We start from the raw sequence: 20737 nt of genomic DNA on the forward strand, positions 1-20737 counted from the left end.
TCCCTCAGGGCAGATCAAACTCTCATTTACTCTCATGCAGTTCCACTGATTGCTAGGATAGGCTCTGTAAGTGAGGATTCACCAGGATTACTATGCACCAAACCATACCGTTTTTGCCATGGCTTTTCAGCTGTGACTACATTTTAACCACTTCCCTGAGTATTAGGTGGTTGGCCAGAAGACAGTTGCAGCTTGTTCACTTTTTATTCTGAGGTCAAGAATGCTAGTTCAATTTACTACCGCCCTCTTTTTTCTTCTCCTTAAGAAGGCTAGTCCTCCTAGGAACAGCTGAACAAGGACTGACATGTATGCCTGCTGTTTACTTATTGCTTCAGAAGAGTGGTGTTTGGTTTGACAGCAAACATCTAGCTTGAGAGATGTTCCTATACCATGAACTGAAACTTAAGCCAGTCTGTCCAAGGTTGTTTTCCTGAGAATAACTCTTACTACCTAGACTGAAGCAATTGCTACAAAACATAAACTGGTGCTTTATGCATGGTATTCCAGGAAGAAAATGCTATTTCCCTAAATCCTTCCTAAATATTTTGCTGAAACACTGCATCTTTACTAAATAACTCTTAATAAACCTCCAAGAGCTATTCTGCCAGGTCCCAAAAATATTATCCTCATTCTGTTATCCTACTGTAAAATAGCCCTTTGCTATGCTAACAAGAACCTTCCTCTAAACAACTCACTACCCCCAAGACCAAATCAACCTCCAGACAGTGCTAACCAAAGCAGACTTTTATACTGAGAATTACCTGCTTAATTAATTGACACAGCTGAAATACCTTATACAGATTAAACACAGTCTCTGCTAATTTACCCTGTCCACAGCATCTGTTTTTACTAGCCTACATTTTTCATTTAGATGAAAGATTAGATTTTCTCTCTGGTCTCTACCTTAGGTTTATGTCAAGCTGGGTATGTACTTGGGAGATGCAGAGTTCTTTCCCCATAACTGACTGAAAATAAAAGGTCATTGTCACTCAAGCACTGTGTAAATTGTTAACCCTTAACTTTTGCGAGGAAAGGAGTTATATTTGGTAACCAAGGAAAAGAGCATTTTTTCCCAACCTTTTAGGCCCAGAAACTTCAGTAGGAATATGAGAAAGAAAGAAGCAGTGGAAAAGAAATAGAACAGCAGACTTTCCCAGCAGGAGGTAGAATAAAACCCAAGAAAAATGCTTGGAGGAAATAGGAACAAAAAATCCCAGGGACCTCTGTATTTTAATGAATTGTTTTCCTGCATTTTGACACCATTATACATAGCAACCAGCAAGAGAAACAGACTACAGCTTAAAAATTGCAGATAAATGGATTATCTCATATAGCACTGTATATCTTACATGCAGAACTAACTGTAAATATGTACATAATCTAAAATCAAATGCTTATGGACAGATTTTTTCTTGCACCTTGTGCATACTGTGGGAATGAGGGACAGTGGAAAGAGCAAATAGCTAACTTCTTGATTATTCAGGCAAGAGGTTTTTTCTTTGCTTAAAAGGCAGTAAAATTGCAGTTTAATTCTGATACTTATTTCTATTAATGCACTTATATATCATAGAATCATGGAATCATTTACGTTGGAAAAGACCTTCAAGATCATCGAGTCCAACCATCAACCATGCCCACTAAACTGCCTTTGCAGAGTAGAGCTTATTTGAAGTCAGTGACAATACAGATTGTGTTCACTTTGAGGCGCTCTGTACTCTCCTAATGTGAATAAAAATCAAATCTCCTGGGCTCAAAGGAGTTCCTCTCCTTTTCTAGGGATAAGCGCTGCCTCAAAAGGGAGGAGGAAAGGTGACACTGGGCTAGGCAGAAGATCATACTCAATCATTCAAAAGCCACCACATATGTCTAGCTCTTGGTATGTGCTGTTTCATGTGATGTGCTCTTTCATGTGACTACACATTTTCCAATATTTGGTTCATTTTTTTTATAAGTCCTGTCAATGTTTTCAAGTGCCTGTAGTTGACAGAAAATATTATCTTTGAAGGTCTGAGTTCTTACGGTTCTCTGTGGGCCTATTTTGGAGCTTAGCTGTTTGGCTGCTTGTCACTATGACATATGAAAATAATGAGCAGAATTAATTTATATTATGTTCTGGCTTCAGTGAAGTTAGGCTAAAAGAGGTTTTGGTCTGATGGTTTTCAGACGAGCATTCAGAACGCTTCGTTTGTTTGAATAGCCATAGAAGCTCAGCGCAGTGGAACAATGATTTATTTAACCAAGGTAATCATTTGCATGTTTGAAAGATCACAGCTGCTAAAATGCAGTCTGCACTGTTTTATGATACTTACCTATATACAGAGGTATTATTAACATAGAGATTACATTAGTGGTGTTCAGTTGCATAGGAGGGGCTCATGTTGTTGGTACGCTTCTGGCTTTGCGTTTGAGTCCCAGCACTGCCCATGAGTTGGGGTGCAGTCAGGCTCCACTCTTTCATACATTAATTTTTTCCTTCAGCAAGAAAACGTGAAGCACAGGAAAGCCTTATATGTATTTAAGCCCCATCACTGCATGCTTTAATGTGGCACTGTGGCCTTCATGGTATGGAGAAAGCTGTGCATGTGAGCGTGCACTGATGTACAGTGACAGACAGCAGAGGAGCAGGACAGAACCAGGGGGATCTGGTCCGTAAGGGCCCAGATTCTGCCCTAACTTACATCTGTGTATCTTCCATTGACTTCAATAGGAACTTCTTGCAGTTATGTCATTATGTGACTGCAGGTTTCAGGTGCAAAAAGTTCTGCATTCTTCTGGAGCTAAATATTGTTTACAAGATGCAAATAGAGGCACAAAAGCAGCACAAGGAGGGTGACTCAGTCCATAAGACAAAAGTTCATTTCCATGATTCAGAGGTCAAACAGATTTTCCTCTTCTAGTAATTGGATAGAAAATTTCTGATGCAAAATACTAATTTTGTCATGTGCTACACAAGAAGCTTCTCTTATGCTTCACAGAAGGTTTTTATTTCATTATTGTTTTCCCTCCTCTCCCCCCTGCAACATACTCAAAAGCCTGGAACAGTACTTTGTCTCTGGTCTGGTAATAAAAATCTCATTGCTAAGAGCAGTGCTAACAGTGCAAATGCTTAATTATTATCCTTTGTGGTACCATTTTTCATGTGATGATATTCATCTGTCAGCACTTTTTGTAACATCTCTGCACGGTGTTAAGGGAGAAGCTGCTGCATACTTATCACATACTGTGTTAATTGTTCATCTTCCTCCAACAGGCTGGCCTTTGCTGGGATATAAGTCCCTGGTATGGCTAAATGTCTCCCAAATAGTATCTCCACAGGAGTCAGCCCTGTATGCCGCCGTGAGGTGTTTCTAATGTCCCATGGCACCAAATTCAATGCATTGGGCCATTTCAGGCCTGTACATTTACAGGTTTTTGCTATCCTGTCTTTTAATGTTCTGTTCATTCTTTCCACCTGTCCTGAGCATTGTGGATGGTAGGGAGTATTTAAGTTTCTCTCTGTGCCTAAGGATCTATATAATTGGCCTGTTACATTTGCTGTAAAGTGGCTGCCCCTATCTGACTCTATTGATTTTGGGACTCCATACCTTGGTATTATCTCTTTCAATAAAGCTTTTACTAGTCCCCTCACATCTGCCCTCTGTGTAGGGAATGCTTTTACCCATCCAGATAATTGGTCCACTATAACTGAAAGATGTTTATATCCATTTGCTGGGGGCATGTCAGGATAATCTATCTGAAGTCTTTGGAAGGGGAAATATGCCCAAGGCTGCCCTCCAGGCTCTTTATGAGGCTGAGTGTCTGAGAATTTTAGACATGTTGGGCAGCTGCTAACAACTCTCTTTGCTGCTCCATAAATTCCTGGAGCCCACCATTCTTTTCATATTTGTTCTGCTATGGACTCTGCTCATTCGTGGATTTTGTCATGGAATCACCTGGCCACTGTGTTGTTTTATTTCTTTGGTAAGATCAGTTTTCCCCAAGTTGTCCAAATCCCACTTTCTTCTTGTTTAGCTTCCCATTTTTCCCATCTCTCTTCCTTTAAGCAGTCTTTTTTTCATACACTGCTTTTGGATCGGTAAGATCTGGCCATTTATTCTGGTTCTGTGTGGGTATTGCAGCCATACATGCCTTCCAGGGCTGTAACACAGTGGCTTTCGTGGCAACATCGGCTACTTCATTACCCTGGCCGATCTCTGTTTTTTCTTTAGAATGAGCAGGGCAATGCATTATGGCAATTTCTCCAGGTAGTTGGAGTGCTTCCATCAGGTCTAGTATTTCCTTCCCATTTGCCAGTCTTCTTCCCAATGATGTTAGGAAGCCTTGTTCTTTGGACAGCATTCCAGTAGCACGGCACACTCCAAAGGCATATCATGCATCGGTATAAACGTTAACTTGCTTTCTTTTCCCTAGGTGTGCTGCACGCATTAGTGCCACTAATTCTGCTCCTTGTGCAGTTGTTCTTGCTGAGAGTGGTTTCGCTTCTCTTACCCATTTTTGGTTGACTATGGCGTATCTGGTATGCCTTCGACCACCTTAATAATAGGATGAGCCGTCCACAAATAGAATTAGATCAGGGTTTGATATCGGTTCATCTGTTAAGTCTGTTGGAGGTTTATTTACAACATGGATTGCTTGCTCACACTGATGGTGTTCCTCTATGTCATCTGGCAGAGGTATTAAGAGTTGCTGGATTCAGTGCTTTACTTGAACCCCCCTTAAAATATTTCTGGGCGGGACTTGAACCCCCTGAATTCTGTCCTTTTCCCTATATTGAATTTAGGGGATTTAACACTCACCACTCTAACGATTCGGTGCCTCCTGTGTCCAAAATCCTCGGGTGAACTCACCCTGTGCCGGCAGTCAGAGGTTTGGATCCGAGAGGTTCTGTGGGCGACCTAGGGTACCATCTGGGTCGCCAAACTGTTAAGGCAGAAGCCGCTGCCCGAGCGTTCGCACACCGATCAAGGAGTCCCACACAGACCACCCGAGACTTCACCTGCTCGGACCGGAGTCCCTTCCCAGCAGGCGACTCCGGCGAGCCGACGGGTGCCCTTTCCCACTCCTCACACACACGCGCTCACCCTGGGGCTCGACCCTGGGTTCCCCACAGCAGAATCTCTCGTCAAGGCCTTCAAAATAAAAAGCGTAATTTGTTCTATCTGTGGTGTGCAAATCTAGACAGCTCGAGCTGGGTGCCTCCAGAGAGGGACCCCAAACGCTAAAATCCCTGGGAAATTACGCCCTTACAACCTAAGTTCCCATCCCTCGCGCCATTGTCTGGTCCAGTAGTAATTTGGGGGTCTGGGGTGGTCTGCTCTCTCCTTGGGTCCTTTGTCTCCTCTCCAGGTGGGTTCTTTCTCTTTCCTGTTTTTTAGGCTAGTGGTACTATGTCTCTTTTCTTGGCTCTAACCGGCTCTAGGGCTTTCCAAATCTCACTCCTCCTCCAATCAGAGAATAGGTCAACGTGATGCAAAAGCATTAAGCAAGCTAGGAGTTCTGCTTTATCATGAATGACTACTTTTAGGCAACTAAACCCTTAAAGGCCTCCAAAACATATTAACAGTCTCTATAATATATATGCCTTCCTGTGCTATTATAGCCTCACAATCTTTTCCCATTATTGCCGTGTGCTGTTTACATCTCGTTCGGGTGTGCTCCTGCTCGTGTAGCTCAGCTTTGCCACCTTCCACAACAATGGTTAGCATATTTTAGTATTGGGTCTTTTTCTTTAAAAAACCCATACCAACCAGAATTTCAGTCCGTGCTGAAGGTTCACTTACCATCTTGAAGAGCCGGAGAGTGTAAACCCCATATTTTGCACTTGAGAGAAGCACACAATACAGTATTAAGTTCCTGGAAGTTTAGGAAGATCCTTAAAGAGCTTTGTGTCCTCATTTCCTTCTCTTCTCAGAGGGTATTTGGATATCTACACTTTACATGGCTGAACTTTTGAAGAAGATGGTTGCTATCATGTACAAGCTCTGTGTTGTTTGACCACCTCAAGCAGGTCTGGCTTCGGTTCACTTGGGGTATAATCCTGACGTAGTCGCTGCAGCCGTGGGAGTAGGTGCACCATCCCCTCCCTTCATGAACCTTGTTTGTATGCTGACCAGACTTGGAGTGGAAGGGGGATCTGGCCAGCAAACACCATGCTGTCACTTAGAAATGAATGGGAATAGAAATAAGGCTTGAATACAAGAGCAGGACCGGAGGCCTGCTTCTGCATGGGAGGACTTACTTCAGCAGTGGTGTCAGAGGAATGATAGGCTTCCGTTGTCTGTGAATTAGAGAAAAGGCCCACAGCTGAGGAAGCAGATATTTGTGAGGTGGCTTTCCTTTGGACGGTATAAAGATATAGGCATGGCGTCAGGTGGGAAAAGGTCCAGGAAACCAGACTAAACCTAGCCCAAAGCAAAATCCTAGAAAGACACAACATCATCAAGTGCTTCTGTTTACTGATACATTCCAGTTATGCCTACTAAATTGCTAATGGAAGAGCCTCTAAGGCTTTCTTTTGAATTACTTTCAGCTGTCAGTATTTCAAAGTTTCAGAGGAATATATAATCAACCTGTAGTGAATAATAGGTCTAAACAAGTTGTACATTCATGTTCAGAGTGCAAGTGAAACTAGATGTAGTCCCCAGTTGCAAAGTTTGGATCCCAAGGTCTTTGATTTTGTGGCACACTTCCACCAGTGATTTCATGGCTTTGTGGCCCACGTGCACAAAGACTGCAGACACTGTCTCATCTTTCTCATAATTCCCCAAATAACTGCTATGCACATTATCCTCCAGCTAATCCTTATGCATCTCTGATACTTGCATTCATAAGTCTTCAGGAAGTAGGCATGCCTCACATTTAAGCTGTCAGAATGTGCACTGATATTCTCGTTTGCTGTTCCACCATTAGAGTACATTTCCTTGCAACCACCATTGTAAAATATTTAAAAAGGCACGAAATTAAGATTACAACACTTGGAGGGTTTTTTCCCCCTTACAAAAAAGAGTATCCTCTAGTGCATTTTCTGCTGGTGTTACTTTTTTAACAACCAAATGTATTGGAAAGAAATGCCATTTCATTGAAAGGGAAAATCATGGAACTATTTGTATCAAAACGACTGAATTCTTATTACAGGTCTAATCGTAACTCTGTTGAGAAACTTTATGAAGACAACAAGCTATACTATATATAACAAAAAAAAAAGTTTGATTCCCTGGAAATGGTTTAGTACTGAGAACATTGAAACTTTATAGATCTTTGCAGACCTGTTTTAGGTCTCTAGACCTCGGTCTGCTGTTGTAGAAGAAGATTTGGTTTCCTTTTTCTAAAATCTTGTCCTAAGCTGGTATAAGAGCAGATCTCAAAATATATATTTTCTTGATAATAAAAAACTTGTTCTTTACCCATTTCTCATATTTAAGTAGACAGCCTTAACTTTTAGGGAAACTGTATGTTTTATTTGTAGTAGTATTTTTAGTATTTTTTTCAAGTACATTTTAGTATTTTGTATATAAAAATGGAGCCTGTTGCTAATGATTTCTGAGTCGTTGAGAAAGTTAGAGGCATGGCTTTCGAAGTTCTGCACTCATGTGCATATCACTTACTCAAATATAAACCAGAGTTAGGAAAAAACTTTTTCCTCTAAACACTGCCAATTCAATGAAACCAAAGGTTTTCTTGGGGAACGCGTAGTTTTCTGACTAATTTTCAGTGGCAGTTGTTCAAGTCTCATTAGAACCGAGTTGAAAAAGATTCTTTTGACCTCAGCATTCTGATTATATTACAATAAAATGTTAATGTTGAAATGAAACGTTTTGGGAAGATTAAGCAAAATATTCTGGAATGCTTTATTTTGCAAATAAATCCTCATTTTTAAACTCTTTTCCTGAATCGTAATTAAATAAAGTACTAAAATCTGCATTTTCCTGCTAATAGAAACTTTGTTCTTCAGCCATCTCTCCTACTTAAGTAGACAGCTGTGATCTTTGGGGAAACTGAATTTTCTAGCTCAAGACCAATAGTTAGTCCATGAAACAGTTGGGATGATGTGTCCAGTGAATTAATTCTGTTTACCTCTCCACCGTTTGAGAGAGAACTGCAAAAAAATACCTTAAAGGCTACACCTTTAGAAGGACAAACCATTGCCGTTTCAGAGACTTCTTCAGAGCAGTCAACATACAGCGTTTGTGAAATGTGGGAAGTGATGGAATAGGCATCAGATTCCCCAGTTATATATGATGGAAGTAATCCAGACTTTCCTCTCACTTTTGGCATCTTTTGCTATAACTTTTACTTTATTTTCCTTTTTTATTCTAGTGCCAACAATATGCCTAAGCAAGTAGAAGTGCGGATGCATGAAAGTCATTTAAGTCCAGTTGAGCACAGATCCAGGAACGTATGTGTGCAGTTCTGCCAGTCGCTCCACAGGAATCTGCTCCTGACTCTCACTGTATTAGGTAAGTTGCATCTGCTGGTCTGGACGTTCTGTGTGTATCTGTATTTATTCGTGTGGTACCACAGACCCTGTCTGTGGCCATCAGCTGTTCCAGTGGAACAGCCACAGAGTAAGTGGGATGCCCATAGGCATAGTTGCGTTACTTCTGGTGTGTAGGGTATTACTGACAAAACGCAGAGCAAATCCACACCACTGATATACATTGTGTATCTGGTTTTGAATGGAGTGCCATCTAAGTCCCAAGGCCAGTCAGATCGATGTCATTCAGCAGAACTAAATGCATTACACATTTTCTCTCTTAGTCTTTTGAAAAAAGACAAAAACTCTCCAAAATTTCCGTTCCTTCATCTTTTATCTCTCAGTTCATGCTCCGCTACTTTTAAGGTTTGTCCCCCTCTCTGTAGCTGTAAGCCAGCACTCCATGATCTCATCCTGAATATTGCCTCTGGCTTTAGCAGCTTCCAAATATGGAACAGTTTGACATTTTATTGTGGTTCACTGGCTCTTTGCCTGTTTCTTTTTCACTGAAAGCCTAACAGCCAAACGCAGCAAATTCATAGACATACTCTATTTTGTTATTTTTTGAAAGACCAGCTGCAGCTGGTCTTGAGCTGCAAATTTCACATCCATATTTTTCAGCCTTCAAAACCCATAGTGCAGAAGTGTTCAGGCAGTATTTGCTTTGCATCATCTTTAGAAGGTGCCTGATGCAGTTCCAGAACAAGTTTTAAATACATGTATGTTTTCCATTTTATCAAACAGATACTTCAAAGAGTCATAGTTGCTGCAAATCACAACTCAGGCTTTCCTGTCAAGTTTTGTTACACTTGGGACTTGGGGTGGGGTCAGGAAGACAAAGGCAGCCTGGATGTAAACATAAAATATCCATTCACAAAGACCACGTTTGAAAGTAAACATGGCCTTTTTTTCTCTAGACTATGCTTTAACAGCCTCAGTTCTGAGGGGGTGGTTAGGTGTTATCACTGTACAAATCAAAGTCAGTGATGAAGGGATTGTTTGTGATTTGAGAACATGAGCACAAAGAGAAGAGAAGGATGCAGACCATCAAAGGGAAGGAGTAGTAAATGAGTACCAAGAATCAGGTTTTCTTCAATGATATGTGCAGTATTCCAGATTGGGCACTCCCTTCTGACCCCCCCCCCCAAATGAGACTTGAATCTGTTTTACTCACAAGGCTATTCTAGCTTTCCTGGAGGGTTTTTCTTATGCTGTAAAATAGCTACTCATGCTGACCTTGTTTTCAAGTGGTACCATTCTTATGCTGAGAGCTAGATGTCATACTCCCAAAGAGCTGGGTCCTAACCCTGGCTTTTCCGTCAGTTCTGTATGGCCTTATATAAATCACTTCACCTCTTGGTGCCTCAATTTTGCCAGCTGTAGAGCGATGATATGAATTATATTTGAGTATCCCTCAGTGTATTGCAAGGCCTACACAGTATTACTAAACCTCAGTAACATTGTGGTTTGCAGCAAATTTGTATTTGCAGAAGCATAATAGTACATTAGGTGCAAGCTCAACTGGCAGAAAATTCAACATCAGGACCACTTCTCTCTAATCATGAGATACATGGTAAGCATGTTACAGCCTCGTACTAATCAGAAGGCTAAGCCTTCCAAAATCTGTCTCTGTACCAAAAATCAGCTGCCTTGTGTAACTGTTTTTTCTTCTAGGTAATCAATGCGCATTCAGGTATAGTTATGTTACCTACCTGCTCTCTTTTATTATTCTTCCAGGTGTCATCCTGGGTGCACTGTGTGGGGGTCTTCTTCGTCTAGCGACACCTATTGACCCTGACATCATCATGTTAATAGCCTTCCCAGGAGATATACTTATGAGGATGCTAAAAATGCTGATCCTCCCTTTAATTATCTCCAGTTTAATCACAGGTAAGATCTATTAGCCATAAATACTTTAAGATGCTTGCTCCAGATATCACCTGGTTTGCTTTTTATGATGGAGGGAGAATAATAGTGTGATCCTGCCAGGGATATTGCAGTTGCAGCATGTATTTCGGAGTTAATTTCTGATTAACTTCATTGGCTTTAATACATGCTCCAGTGAATGTATTTTCAAACACATGCACACATACTACCTTCTTGAACATCAGAAATTTCTTAATATGCTGTTTCACCTAATTCCTGGATTGGTCCTTGCAAATAAGATGGCATGACACTAGCAAGCCTAGCCTTCTTAAAGCTGTGGTGTCAGCCAGACCATGACCAGTTTGCAGCAATCAAGGGCAAAAGATGGTATGATATCTTCTCTATTTTTCAATGCCTCCTCTGCAATTAGATGGAATCTTAAATGGTTCTCTTCAAATTAGTAGCAGCAGACGTTGTTCACATAAGAAGTGGAGGGAGAAGTTTCAGTGATCTATCTAGTGGTGAGAATTTCACAAGGACAAAAGTAGGCACCTGTAGGCAGTCATTAAAATTTGCCATTTATAAAGGTTTTTATTTGATGATTATTGAAGTGGATATTGAGTCTCAATATATTTGTTTGTTTCTTAAAATAAAACACCTGCAGGACTGTCTGGTTTAGATGCTAAAGCAAGTGGCCGATTGGGTACAAGAGCCATGGTCTACTACATGTCCACCACTATTATTGCTGCTGTGCTGGGCGTGATTTTGGTTTTAGCCATCCATCCAGGGAATCCGAAACTCAAGAAACAGCTTGGTCAAGGGAAGAAGAATGATGAAGTATCTAGTCTGGATGCTTTCTTGGATCTGATCCGAAACCTCTTCCCTGAAAATCTAGTCCAAGCGTGCTTTCAGCAGGTAAATCCTTCTACTTCTTGGTAATATTTTTTACATCTTTTACTCACCAGGCATGTCTGTAGAGTTAATGTCATTGTTTAGGTGAATGACAGAAACGATGATGCAAAGAGAAATACAGGTCTTAAGTCTTGAGCAGGTAAATGAAAGAACATTATTTATAGCTGCTTTGTCTTATGTTGCAGTTATTATTTAAATTTATGGATTTTTTAAAAGAAGATTATTTTTAGTTTGTTATTAAGTAAAATTATTTTTTTCCCTTACTTTTTATACAATATATACAGTCATGAATGCTGGCTTGGGGCTGAACAGCTGCTGAGTTATGGGATCTTTTATCCAGGTTGAACTTGATCTTAGTTGTTAGTTACAGATCTGATGGTTTTGCAATGCCCTGTTTGTAATATATGGATGATCTTCATTCCAGCTGGTTGCCAGTGGAAATGTACCTCAGACCTAACCTCCCATGACTTCTATTGCTGTATTAGAGTCGAGACTAGGTGGGGATAATACGGTCAAGTGGCTGACCCACTTACAGGTGGCTCCATCAGGCCAGGTTTGAAGCATGCTGGGAAAGAAGAATGCTTGCACCATGTGTTGCTTGCTCTGTAGGTAGATAATTTTAGAATCATAGAATCATTTAGGTTGGAAAAGACCTTCAAGATCATCCAGTCCAACCATCATCCATGCCCACTAAACCATGTTATGGAGTACCTCATCTACATGCTTTTTGGATACCTCCAGGGATGGTGACTCAACCACTTCCCTGGGCAGCCTGTTCCAATGTCTGACAACCCTCTCGGTAAAGAAATTTTTTCCTAATTTCCAACCTAAATCTCCCTTGCCACAACTTGAGGCCATTTCCTCATCCTATCTCCAGCCACCTGACAGAAGAGACCAGCACCCACCTCGCTACAGCCCCCCTTCAGGTAGTTGTGGAGAGCGATAAGGTCTCCCCTCAGCCTCCTCTTCTCCAGACTAAACAGCCCCAGCTCCCTCAGCCGCTTCTCATAGGACTTGTTCTCCAGGCCCCTCACCAACTTGGTTGCCCTTCTCTGGACACACTCCAGCACCAAAATGTCTTTCCTGTAGTGAGGGGCCCAAAACTGAACACAGGACTCGAGGTGCGGCCTCACCAGTGCCCAGTACAGGGGACGATCACCTCCCTGCTCCTGCTGGCCACACTATTTCTGACGCAGGCCAGGATGCCGTTGGCCTTCTTGGCCACCTGGGCACACTGCTGGCTCATACTCAGCCGGCTGTCGACCAGCACCCCCAGGTCCTTTTCCACCAGGCAGCTTTCCAGCCACTCTTGCCCAAGCCTGTAGCGCTGCGTGGGGTTGTTGTGACCCAAGTGCAGGACCTGGCACTTGGCCTTGTTGAACTTCATACAATTGGCCTCAGCCCATCGATCCAGCCTGTCCAGATCCCTCTGTAGAGCCTCCCTACCCTCAAGCAGATTGACCCTGCCTCCCAACTTGGTGTTGTCTGCAAACTCACTGAGGGTGCACTCAATCCCCTCATCCAAATCATTGATAAAGATATTAAAAAAAAGCTTTTCGCCAATGCTTAATCAAAACAGCTTCACTTCAAGGGGTAAAATAAATGAAAAATGCGTGCTTCTTAATTTCTGCGTAAGCATATTTCTTGTATGTAAGCTGCTTTTTCCTACAACTAAATTGTTTGGTAATAATGCAGACTTTTTTTTTTTTTTTAGATGGAAGAGGGTTTGTTGTTGTTTGTTCTTAAGTGTTCCTATGTGAAATGGCATGATAGCCGAAGCTGTGGTTATGGCCAAAGAATAAAGTGAAGAGAAGAGGGGTAAGGGAGAAGAGGCCATTGGGGGTGGAAGAATGGAGGGCAACCTAAGCTGCCAAAATGGCTTGGATTGCTTCACTTCTTCCATGGACTTCCACATAAAAACACATAGTCCTTGGGGGTTTAAAGAGAGAACATTCTCAATATTTCCAAATTATCATGGGAATGTCAGTCACGTGGTCAAACTGTGGGTGGCTAAACATCACATGTAATGTGAAAAGTATTTTTGCAAAATTGAGTGAGGGGAGAGCAGGGTGCTTATGTTTTTTTCTTCCTTTCTCTCGTTTGAACTGTGGAAGAGAGGAGAATTAAATTTCTGGTGAGTTGAAAGAGGTCAAATATCTTGAGAAAGGGATGAAAAGTGGGAGAAAGAAGAATTAAGCTATCCGTGTCAGATAGTTTTCCTGGAACCTTAATATTGCTTTTTCAGTGTGTGTAGTATCAATGTTCAGGTCACTTCACTAGTTGTGGATCACCAATTCCATTGATTTTTTTTTAAACTTAGTCAAAAAAGCTACTGAGCTTTTTGGCTTTCCAGTGTTTAATTTTATCAGATTCCAAACTAATTGCCAGTGAAACCTCTGTCACAAAGCCACCTTTCATTTGCAAAGTAAGTCACGCTCCTTTCCAGATGGAACTTGTGCCTTCTATTAGCCCTTAACGCCTTAGTAAGGAGTTCAGCATCACGTGTGTCTCTATTTCGGAGGAAAATTAACTGCTTTTAATGGTGTCAGCATGTATTTTCTCTTCCTACTTTTATACAGACTCTCTCCATGAGCATTCAGTGTTTCCAGGTTGCCTTAGGAAGAAGCAATGTTTTGCAGAAATCCTGCAAAGAATGACTTTGAAGGGTGCACCGCAGTGGTACTGTGTAGCCATGGTCTGTGGGGGAGTTTTACATGCCATCCCTTTTGACCTGGCAGAAAGCAATGAAGAGATTAATTTGCAATTTTGAGACAGTTAATTTGCAAACTGAACTCTGAACCATCATGGGATTTCAGTATCTCTTGAATTTTTGTATGGTCCACAAGGAAGTCTTAATTTATAATGAAAACTACTATTCTAGCAGAGACTTAAGATCTTATGTGCCATGAAAGAGAATGAGACTATCATCTATAAATATGACTGTGACATTTAAATGGTTTTCTGGCCTCAGATGTTGTTGTCAGAATCTAAACTTGATGTTAGGCTCAGCATTTTTAGTGACTGTGGCCTTGTGCAAAGAGGGGCTGAGGACCTTTGACTTAAGTGACTAGTGGAATTTGTGACTGTGTAGAGTCTAATGTTTTAAGTTTAATTTCTGTGACTCTGTTCTTACACTCTGGATGCCTCACAAAAATTACTGTGTTGACAACATCCCTCAGATAAAATTTAACTCTGAAAAAAACGTAAAAGTGCAGGAATGTTGGGTTGTTTCAGGACAACTGAAGAGTTTCTCAGAGAAAGCTATGTAGGTTTTCTGTCTACATCCTCCTCTCTAGATTTGGACAGCAGGTTTTGAAAGGACAGACGTAAGGTATTTTAAAACCATAAGGTATTAAAATATGTGGGTCAAATCTGGGTCATCATCCATAGTACTACAATGGCCATCTCAACAGGAAGGAGGTGCAAATGTTCTTTGAAAGGCTAATGCACCATTTCTGATGCCATGCTCAAACATGTTTCTAGGATCAAGGAAAGTAGGGAGCTGATGGGAAACCATGGCAAACTGGTCATAGCTTCCTAACCATTTTGCCTGTCCCAGAGCCATGAAGAGGCAGGAAAGGCTCCAGGTATGAAGTGGGAGGAAAACATTCCTTCTAAAAGAAGCAAGTCACAGATCTCTTTTTCCACTCCCTCCTCCCTTTTTTCCTAGCTGTAGACTCAAGCCCATTTCTCCCCCTAGCATTCCTTCCCAGCTTTCCCTTGACCCTGCCTTTCATGTGCCAGGAGGGGTCCAGATCCATTCAGATGCTGATGTCTTCTTTTTTGAGGTGGTCAGATTTGCTTTTATAGGTATCTGGTAGCTCTGGTAATTTTTCTGTTATCTGTCACTCACAATATTTTAATTGGGGAGCTCAAGGGACTGTGTGTATTCCATTTTGAGCTCTCGCAATCACCAAGTGAAGTGTTAGAAATGTCTTAAGTTTTTGATTCAAGTTACCCATCAAACTAGGATAACTTGAGCTGGGCAGACCATCCTGAATAACAAGCCTTACTGCAGAGTTGCTGTTGTGACTGATCTTAGAGGTCCCTGTCTTTTGGCGCTAAATAAATGGTATCAACATGTAAAATACAATCTGTGAAGCACCATTTGTGAACCATCTGGACAAAGGGGCTAACTATCTGTAAAGTGCTACATTGTAGTGGTAAGGAACAAGTATTTGCCATACTTTTCACACTAGAGTCATGAGGAAGACTCCCAGGACTTTGTGACACTTGGAACTATTGAAAAGCAAATTTATTTTTGGAAGAGGGGTTAAGAGGTTGTGGAATGCATGTCTAATCCTTTCAAAATACAGTTCCCTGGAACGTCAAGTGAAGACTCTCTTTATTATTTCCTCATCTCCCATATGGATTCCATTCAGTCTCTTTCCATTCTCATCCTCCCTTTTTATTGCCTTCAGATCCAAACTGTCACCAAGAAGGTGCTGGTACCACCACCCGTTGAAGAACCACCGAATGTCACCGACTCTGCTTTTGCTATGATGAATGAGACAGTGCGCGAAGCACCACCAGAAGCCCAGCTGGTCATTAAGAAGGGACTTGAATTTAAGGATGGCATGAATGTCCTGGGTAGGAAAATGTTTTGCCTCTCAAATATGTACATCATACGTATGACACAGCTTTTGGCTGTGACTGGGTAGCCAGTGTTGTCTGATCCGCTCTTCAGTGCAAGTTTAGTCTCCCCAAATAATCATCAAATGTTATCACCTACTGGTTGCCCATTGGTCTCTGAGATGAAAATCTGATGGTCTTACTAGAAATATGACTGTATCACAAAACAGTCAAGTGAATTATTCTGGATTGGCAGCTTTGCAGGTATTAATTGGAGTACAGTGGGGAGGCACGTAGGAGATACCTAAAATATCCTTTCATCCTAGAAGTAGGCTACCTAGACTAATACTAACGCATCTTGGCAAAACAGTACGGGGGAGAGCTTCAAGAGCCAGTGCTTTACCCACCCCCTGAGGAATTTGAGCTCAGTTGTTTCCCGTAGGTGTCTTGGGCACATTGAACTAGAATTTGGCTTTAGGCAGAGCCTGAAGTGAGAGGTGGGGTGTGAACTGCACCACCCCAGAAAAATCCCAGAGAGGCCTGACACATCTCTGAGTCACAACTCCCTCCTCCTTTCATCTTGGCTGCTGACCTTTACCAGCTGCAAATTATGAACAACTGCCATTGTGCCATCTTGTCTGGACAAGACAGCAAGTGGGGGTGGTACAAAGGCTTTGCCTGTCTCCCACCCCTTCCTGAAGGACCTGTTTGGACTGGAGTGGGGGCGCGGGGGAACAAAGAGCCACCACACCACTTCTTTTTTCTCCTCTTTGCCTGGACTCACTGTTTTGTCAGCCCAGAGAGGAGTACTCCTCCTTCACCTTGTGGGTGAAGTCAGTCACAAATTAGCCCTCAATTTGTAGCCTCATTGGCACGCCTATACTTGAAGATACACAGGCTTGTGGGCAGCATGTCCACAGGGCTGAGGCTGACACCTCGTCCTCAAAGTGGGACTGTATGTGGCAGTACCTAAACCACTGCTTTGTCCAACCACTAGGCCATCCCTTTTTAGGAGCAAATGGCCCCTTACAGACTCCTTACAGCTGATGAGCTGCTCCTGCTGACACAGTGGCTGCTGTGCCTGCAGAGCTTCTCCGGGTGTTGGTTAGTTGGTTGGCAGTGGCTGCTTTGCTTAGACATAGAGGACATAGCATCAGTAAGCTGATCAGAGATGATTTGTTTCTCTGCGAAGCAGCCTGCTCTACAAGAGCCAGGAGCCACTGTATTCTGCCTGCCTCCACAGCTCCTCCTTCCCTTCCAACATCTGTGGGCAGAGGAGACGCTTTCTTTCAAAGCTGCAAATTGGCATCTTGCACCCTGCGTGAGGCAGCAGCTCATTGCTCGCGCTGTTACCCTCACCTGCTTTTTTCTTTCCTGGAGCTCTGCTTATGTATTAAAATGGAACAGTATTTCTAATGTGAGAGATGCATTATATTTAGTGCTGGACTTGTTTTGTGCAGGCTCTGTCATGGATAAGAAAAGAGCTAGAAGGCTGAATACAATTCCTACAGAAAGGAAATACACAGTTTAGGTGGGGGACTTGCTGTAATATTTTGACCAATGACTCTCAAATCTTGCAAAGTTTTTTGGTTTGGTGTGCTTTGGTTTTGAATGAAGAAGTGAAAAAGTTGGGGAATTGCCATCCAGTTTACATAAACTGTAAGTCAGGCAAATTCCTGCAAATATGAACCAACTTGACTCTTATGACTAATGTAGCAGCTCGTTTGGAATTAATGAACAAAACCACCTACTAACGTTTTCTGATGCAGAGTCTGAATTCCAGGAAGTTACCTGGTCTTTGACTGAAAAGCTTTTCATCATTTCTCTATGCTCTGCAGCACACAAACATACGCTTCACTTCCCTATTCAAGTGACTCAACAAAGATAGCTTAGTGTTAAAGAATGACTTTATGTCCAGGAGATTGGATTAAAAAAAAAAAGAAAAAAGTCTGGCTGCTAAACACAGTGTGAGGATATGGGACAGCCTGTCTTTTCCCAGAGTGCTGGTAGCTGAAATTCCCTTCTCATGAATGCTTTTGTGTCCTGATGGGTTTTTCCTTAGGAATTTCCCAGCTGAGTTCACACATTTGTTAAATACTGAACTCATATCATGACTGAAAGTTTAGCCTCAAAAGAGTGGCTGAAGATGCAAACCATCTATCAGTATCAGTTAATAATCCCACTCTGGACACTGACAATTGCTGGATGGTAAATGTTGGCACTGGAGACACAGCTCCGAAGTAATACAACAGATGCACTCAGTTGGTTTTTCGTACTGATACTCGAATACCCCAGCCTGTCGCACCTTAGCATTTAAATTTGGGAGCCAAATGTTACTCATATTGAGTTTTATGTTTATGTATCCACTGATAGCTGGTTTCAGTGAGGTTAATCTGTTTAATGGGAGATCTGTGGTTTAGCTTGAAGTGCAATACCAACCTTCTCCTCCCACCCCCACCTTCTTCATTTCACTGGAATACTTCTGGCCCACAAAAGTTATATTCTGGGACTGCTTTTGCCTTTCCCTGTACTCCAGGACTGACTAGTCTGTAGATTGAATCTGTCAAGGGACTTTTGCAAAGCTTGAGAAAAGTGCTTTTGGTCTCTAGTGACTGTTTTAGCAACAAAGAAGAGTCATGATAGGGCCCTGTATTGCCTCTCCCATTTGCCAGGGGCTATGAGGTTTCTAACAGTTGCATGGTACTGAAAAGATTATGGTGTAGGTATTTTTTGATGATTGGATCAGTTCAGGAAAAAAGAAAAAAGCATAGCTGGGCTGTGAAATTGGAATTTAGTAAAATATTGAAGAATAAAAGCTGTTCTGAATACATTCATGAAAGTTGAGAGTAAGTCCATATTAAAAAGTCCCAAGAGATGTGTAACACAGTTCTGAAAACTGGATTAGCAGGTAGTATCGAGACATTGACTAGGTGCAAAAACTTCCTAAAAAACATGGTAAAAACATGGTTTACTTGCTTTTTTTTGTCTTGCAATTTTTTCCCAATAGGTTTGATAGGATTCTTTATTGCTTTTGGCATTGCTATGGGGAAAATGGGAGAACAGGCCAAGATGATGGTGGATTTCTTCAACATCCTGAATGAGATTGTAATGAAGTTAGTAACTATGATCATGTGGTAAGTTTGAAGTTCTAACTTCTAGAGCAAAAAAGGATTTAAAACCCTCATAAAACCCTAATATAGCATATAGTGACCACAGTTTGTTAGTAAACAATGTAGTTAAATATTTCATTTTTTAAAGACTTGACAGGTATGGTATAACCATAGCAGCATTATTTCTGTTTGGTGGTGATTATTTAGGGCCCAATTTGAAATATTTCTGAGGGTATTCTGTTCTTTGTTTACTGAAATCCAAGACATGCAGGTACCAGCAGAGGCCTTCAAATACCACGTTGATTATGGAAGTTCATTACATAGAAGGACACCTAAGCAAGGAAGAATGCCCCACACAAGAGCATCCAAATCTTCCTGGGAGGTTAACATAATCCCAGGGTATTAGCTAGGAGGTATAATTACAAAGAAGCCTGGAGACACACTTTATTCACTGTCTTCTGTCGTAAAAACACTTTACCACTAAATAAAATTCCAGTAGTTTTCAGTGATGTGTAGTCCCTCCACCCATAGTTTCTGCAGAATCTCTGTCTTACAACCTCACTGCAGTGGGGTCACTGGAAGGTGTCTGTCCTGTGTTTGAAGTATACCCATTTGTAATAATGGGGCCTGGCTTGCCTTCAGCGGGGTGGCTTAACCTAAGCCTGAGCCCTTGTTTACATTTCTGGAAGGGGATTCTCGCTTTTGTTTTTAGGATGTTTCTGCCGAAGGCTTCCCCAGAGCTATTTGTATGCAGTGCCGAGTGTGGCCGTATCACACAAAACCAATTTTTCAGAACATAAAAACGCATTGCTAGGTTTGGCATTGTACTACTGTGTTCTGTGTCTCCTAGGTCTTTGAGAGCAGAAATAGCCACTCCAATACGACACACGTGTCATGGCTCGTTGCTCCCTGTGATTCCCTGGTGTCCCTGGAAGTGTTTTACTGAGTTACAAGGCTGCAGTATGCCTCTTCTCTGAGGCTCTAGATGGACACAGTTTATAGAGAAGGGAGCAGGGTGCCTGAAGCATGAGTCTTCAGCATCATCAGTGTTTCAAAGGGAGACTGTTACGCCAGAGTGATGCAGATAGCATCAGCAATGTGGAAATGTGTAGAACAAAAGAAAGAACTCGAAGCAATGACTTTGCATTCTTGTTAGGCTTCTGTTTTTCTGTAGATGATCTTGCTGCATAAAAACAATTGTGTTTATTCACAAAGCCCTACTGCTTTCAATAGTTATTGTAACCTGCTGCTCTCGACTCTATGGAGAGATAGTGACTATACTCTCATAACACTGCAAGAGCTAGAATTTACTCTTACTTCACTTAGCACCAGTTGATACACCCAAGACATAATACCTTGCCTACAGTACAAATTTTCTCTAGTAGTCAGTGTTGCAATGGCAGGAAATCAAGTTTCAAGAAATTCACTGTAAATGTTTACTTTTTACTGATGTGCTTTTTATTTCTCTTTTCGTGAGAAAGGAGATTACTGTTGGGAATTGCACTTGTTCACCTCTGTCTAAAATTTTTAAAGAGTTGTTGTGACCAGAAGCAGTTTTTTTAATGTGTGTTTATAAAGACAAAGTTACATTTTGTTTGGTTTATGATTTCTCTGTGCAGAGAGCTGTAACTCCTGTGACATTGCCACACAAACATAAAACAAATCAGACATCTGGCTCTGACACCATGTGATTCTTTTTAAGAAATACGGTTCATCAAGTTCATTGAAACATGGCTTTTTATGATAACTGGTATAACAGCTGGCCTTGCATTTCAAGTGGCTGAGGGCTTTCCAGGTTTTGGAC

At 41.6% G+C, this 20737-nt stretch overlaps 1 protein-coding gene across 3 annotated transcripts in view; it reads left to right on the plus strand.

Annotated features, from left to right (window-relative positions):
* Positions 1-20737, plus strand: part of SLC1A2 (solute carrier family 1 member 2) — a 103356-nt gene that overhangs the window by 55497 nt on the left and 27122 nt on the right. For all 3 annotated transcript variants that reach the window (XR_003926868.2, XM_030038709.2, XM_030038718.2), the window contains exons 2-6: positions 8317-8456; positions 10211-10363; positions 11004-11254; positions 15673-15841; positions 18831-18957. Coding sequence is in view for 2 of the 3 variants with exons in the window: in XM_030038709.2 (XP_029894569.1) it covers positions 8317-8456; positions 10211-10363; positions 11004-11254; positions 15673-15841; positions 18831-18957 (840 nt within the window). In the remaining variant the exon portion in view is untranslated. The remainder of the gene's footprint in view (positions 1-8316; positions 8457-10210; positions 10364-11003; positions 11255-15672; positions 15842-18830; positions 18958-20737) is intronic.

The sequence above is a fragment of the Aquila chrysaetos genome, chromosome 2 (genome assembly GCF_900496995.4).
Source record: "Aquila chrysaetos chrysaetos chromosome 2, bAquChr1.4, whole genome shotgun sequence".
NCBI lineage: Eukaryota > Metazoa > Chordata > Aves > Accipitriformes > Accipitridae > Aquila > Aquila chrysaetos.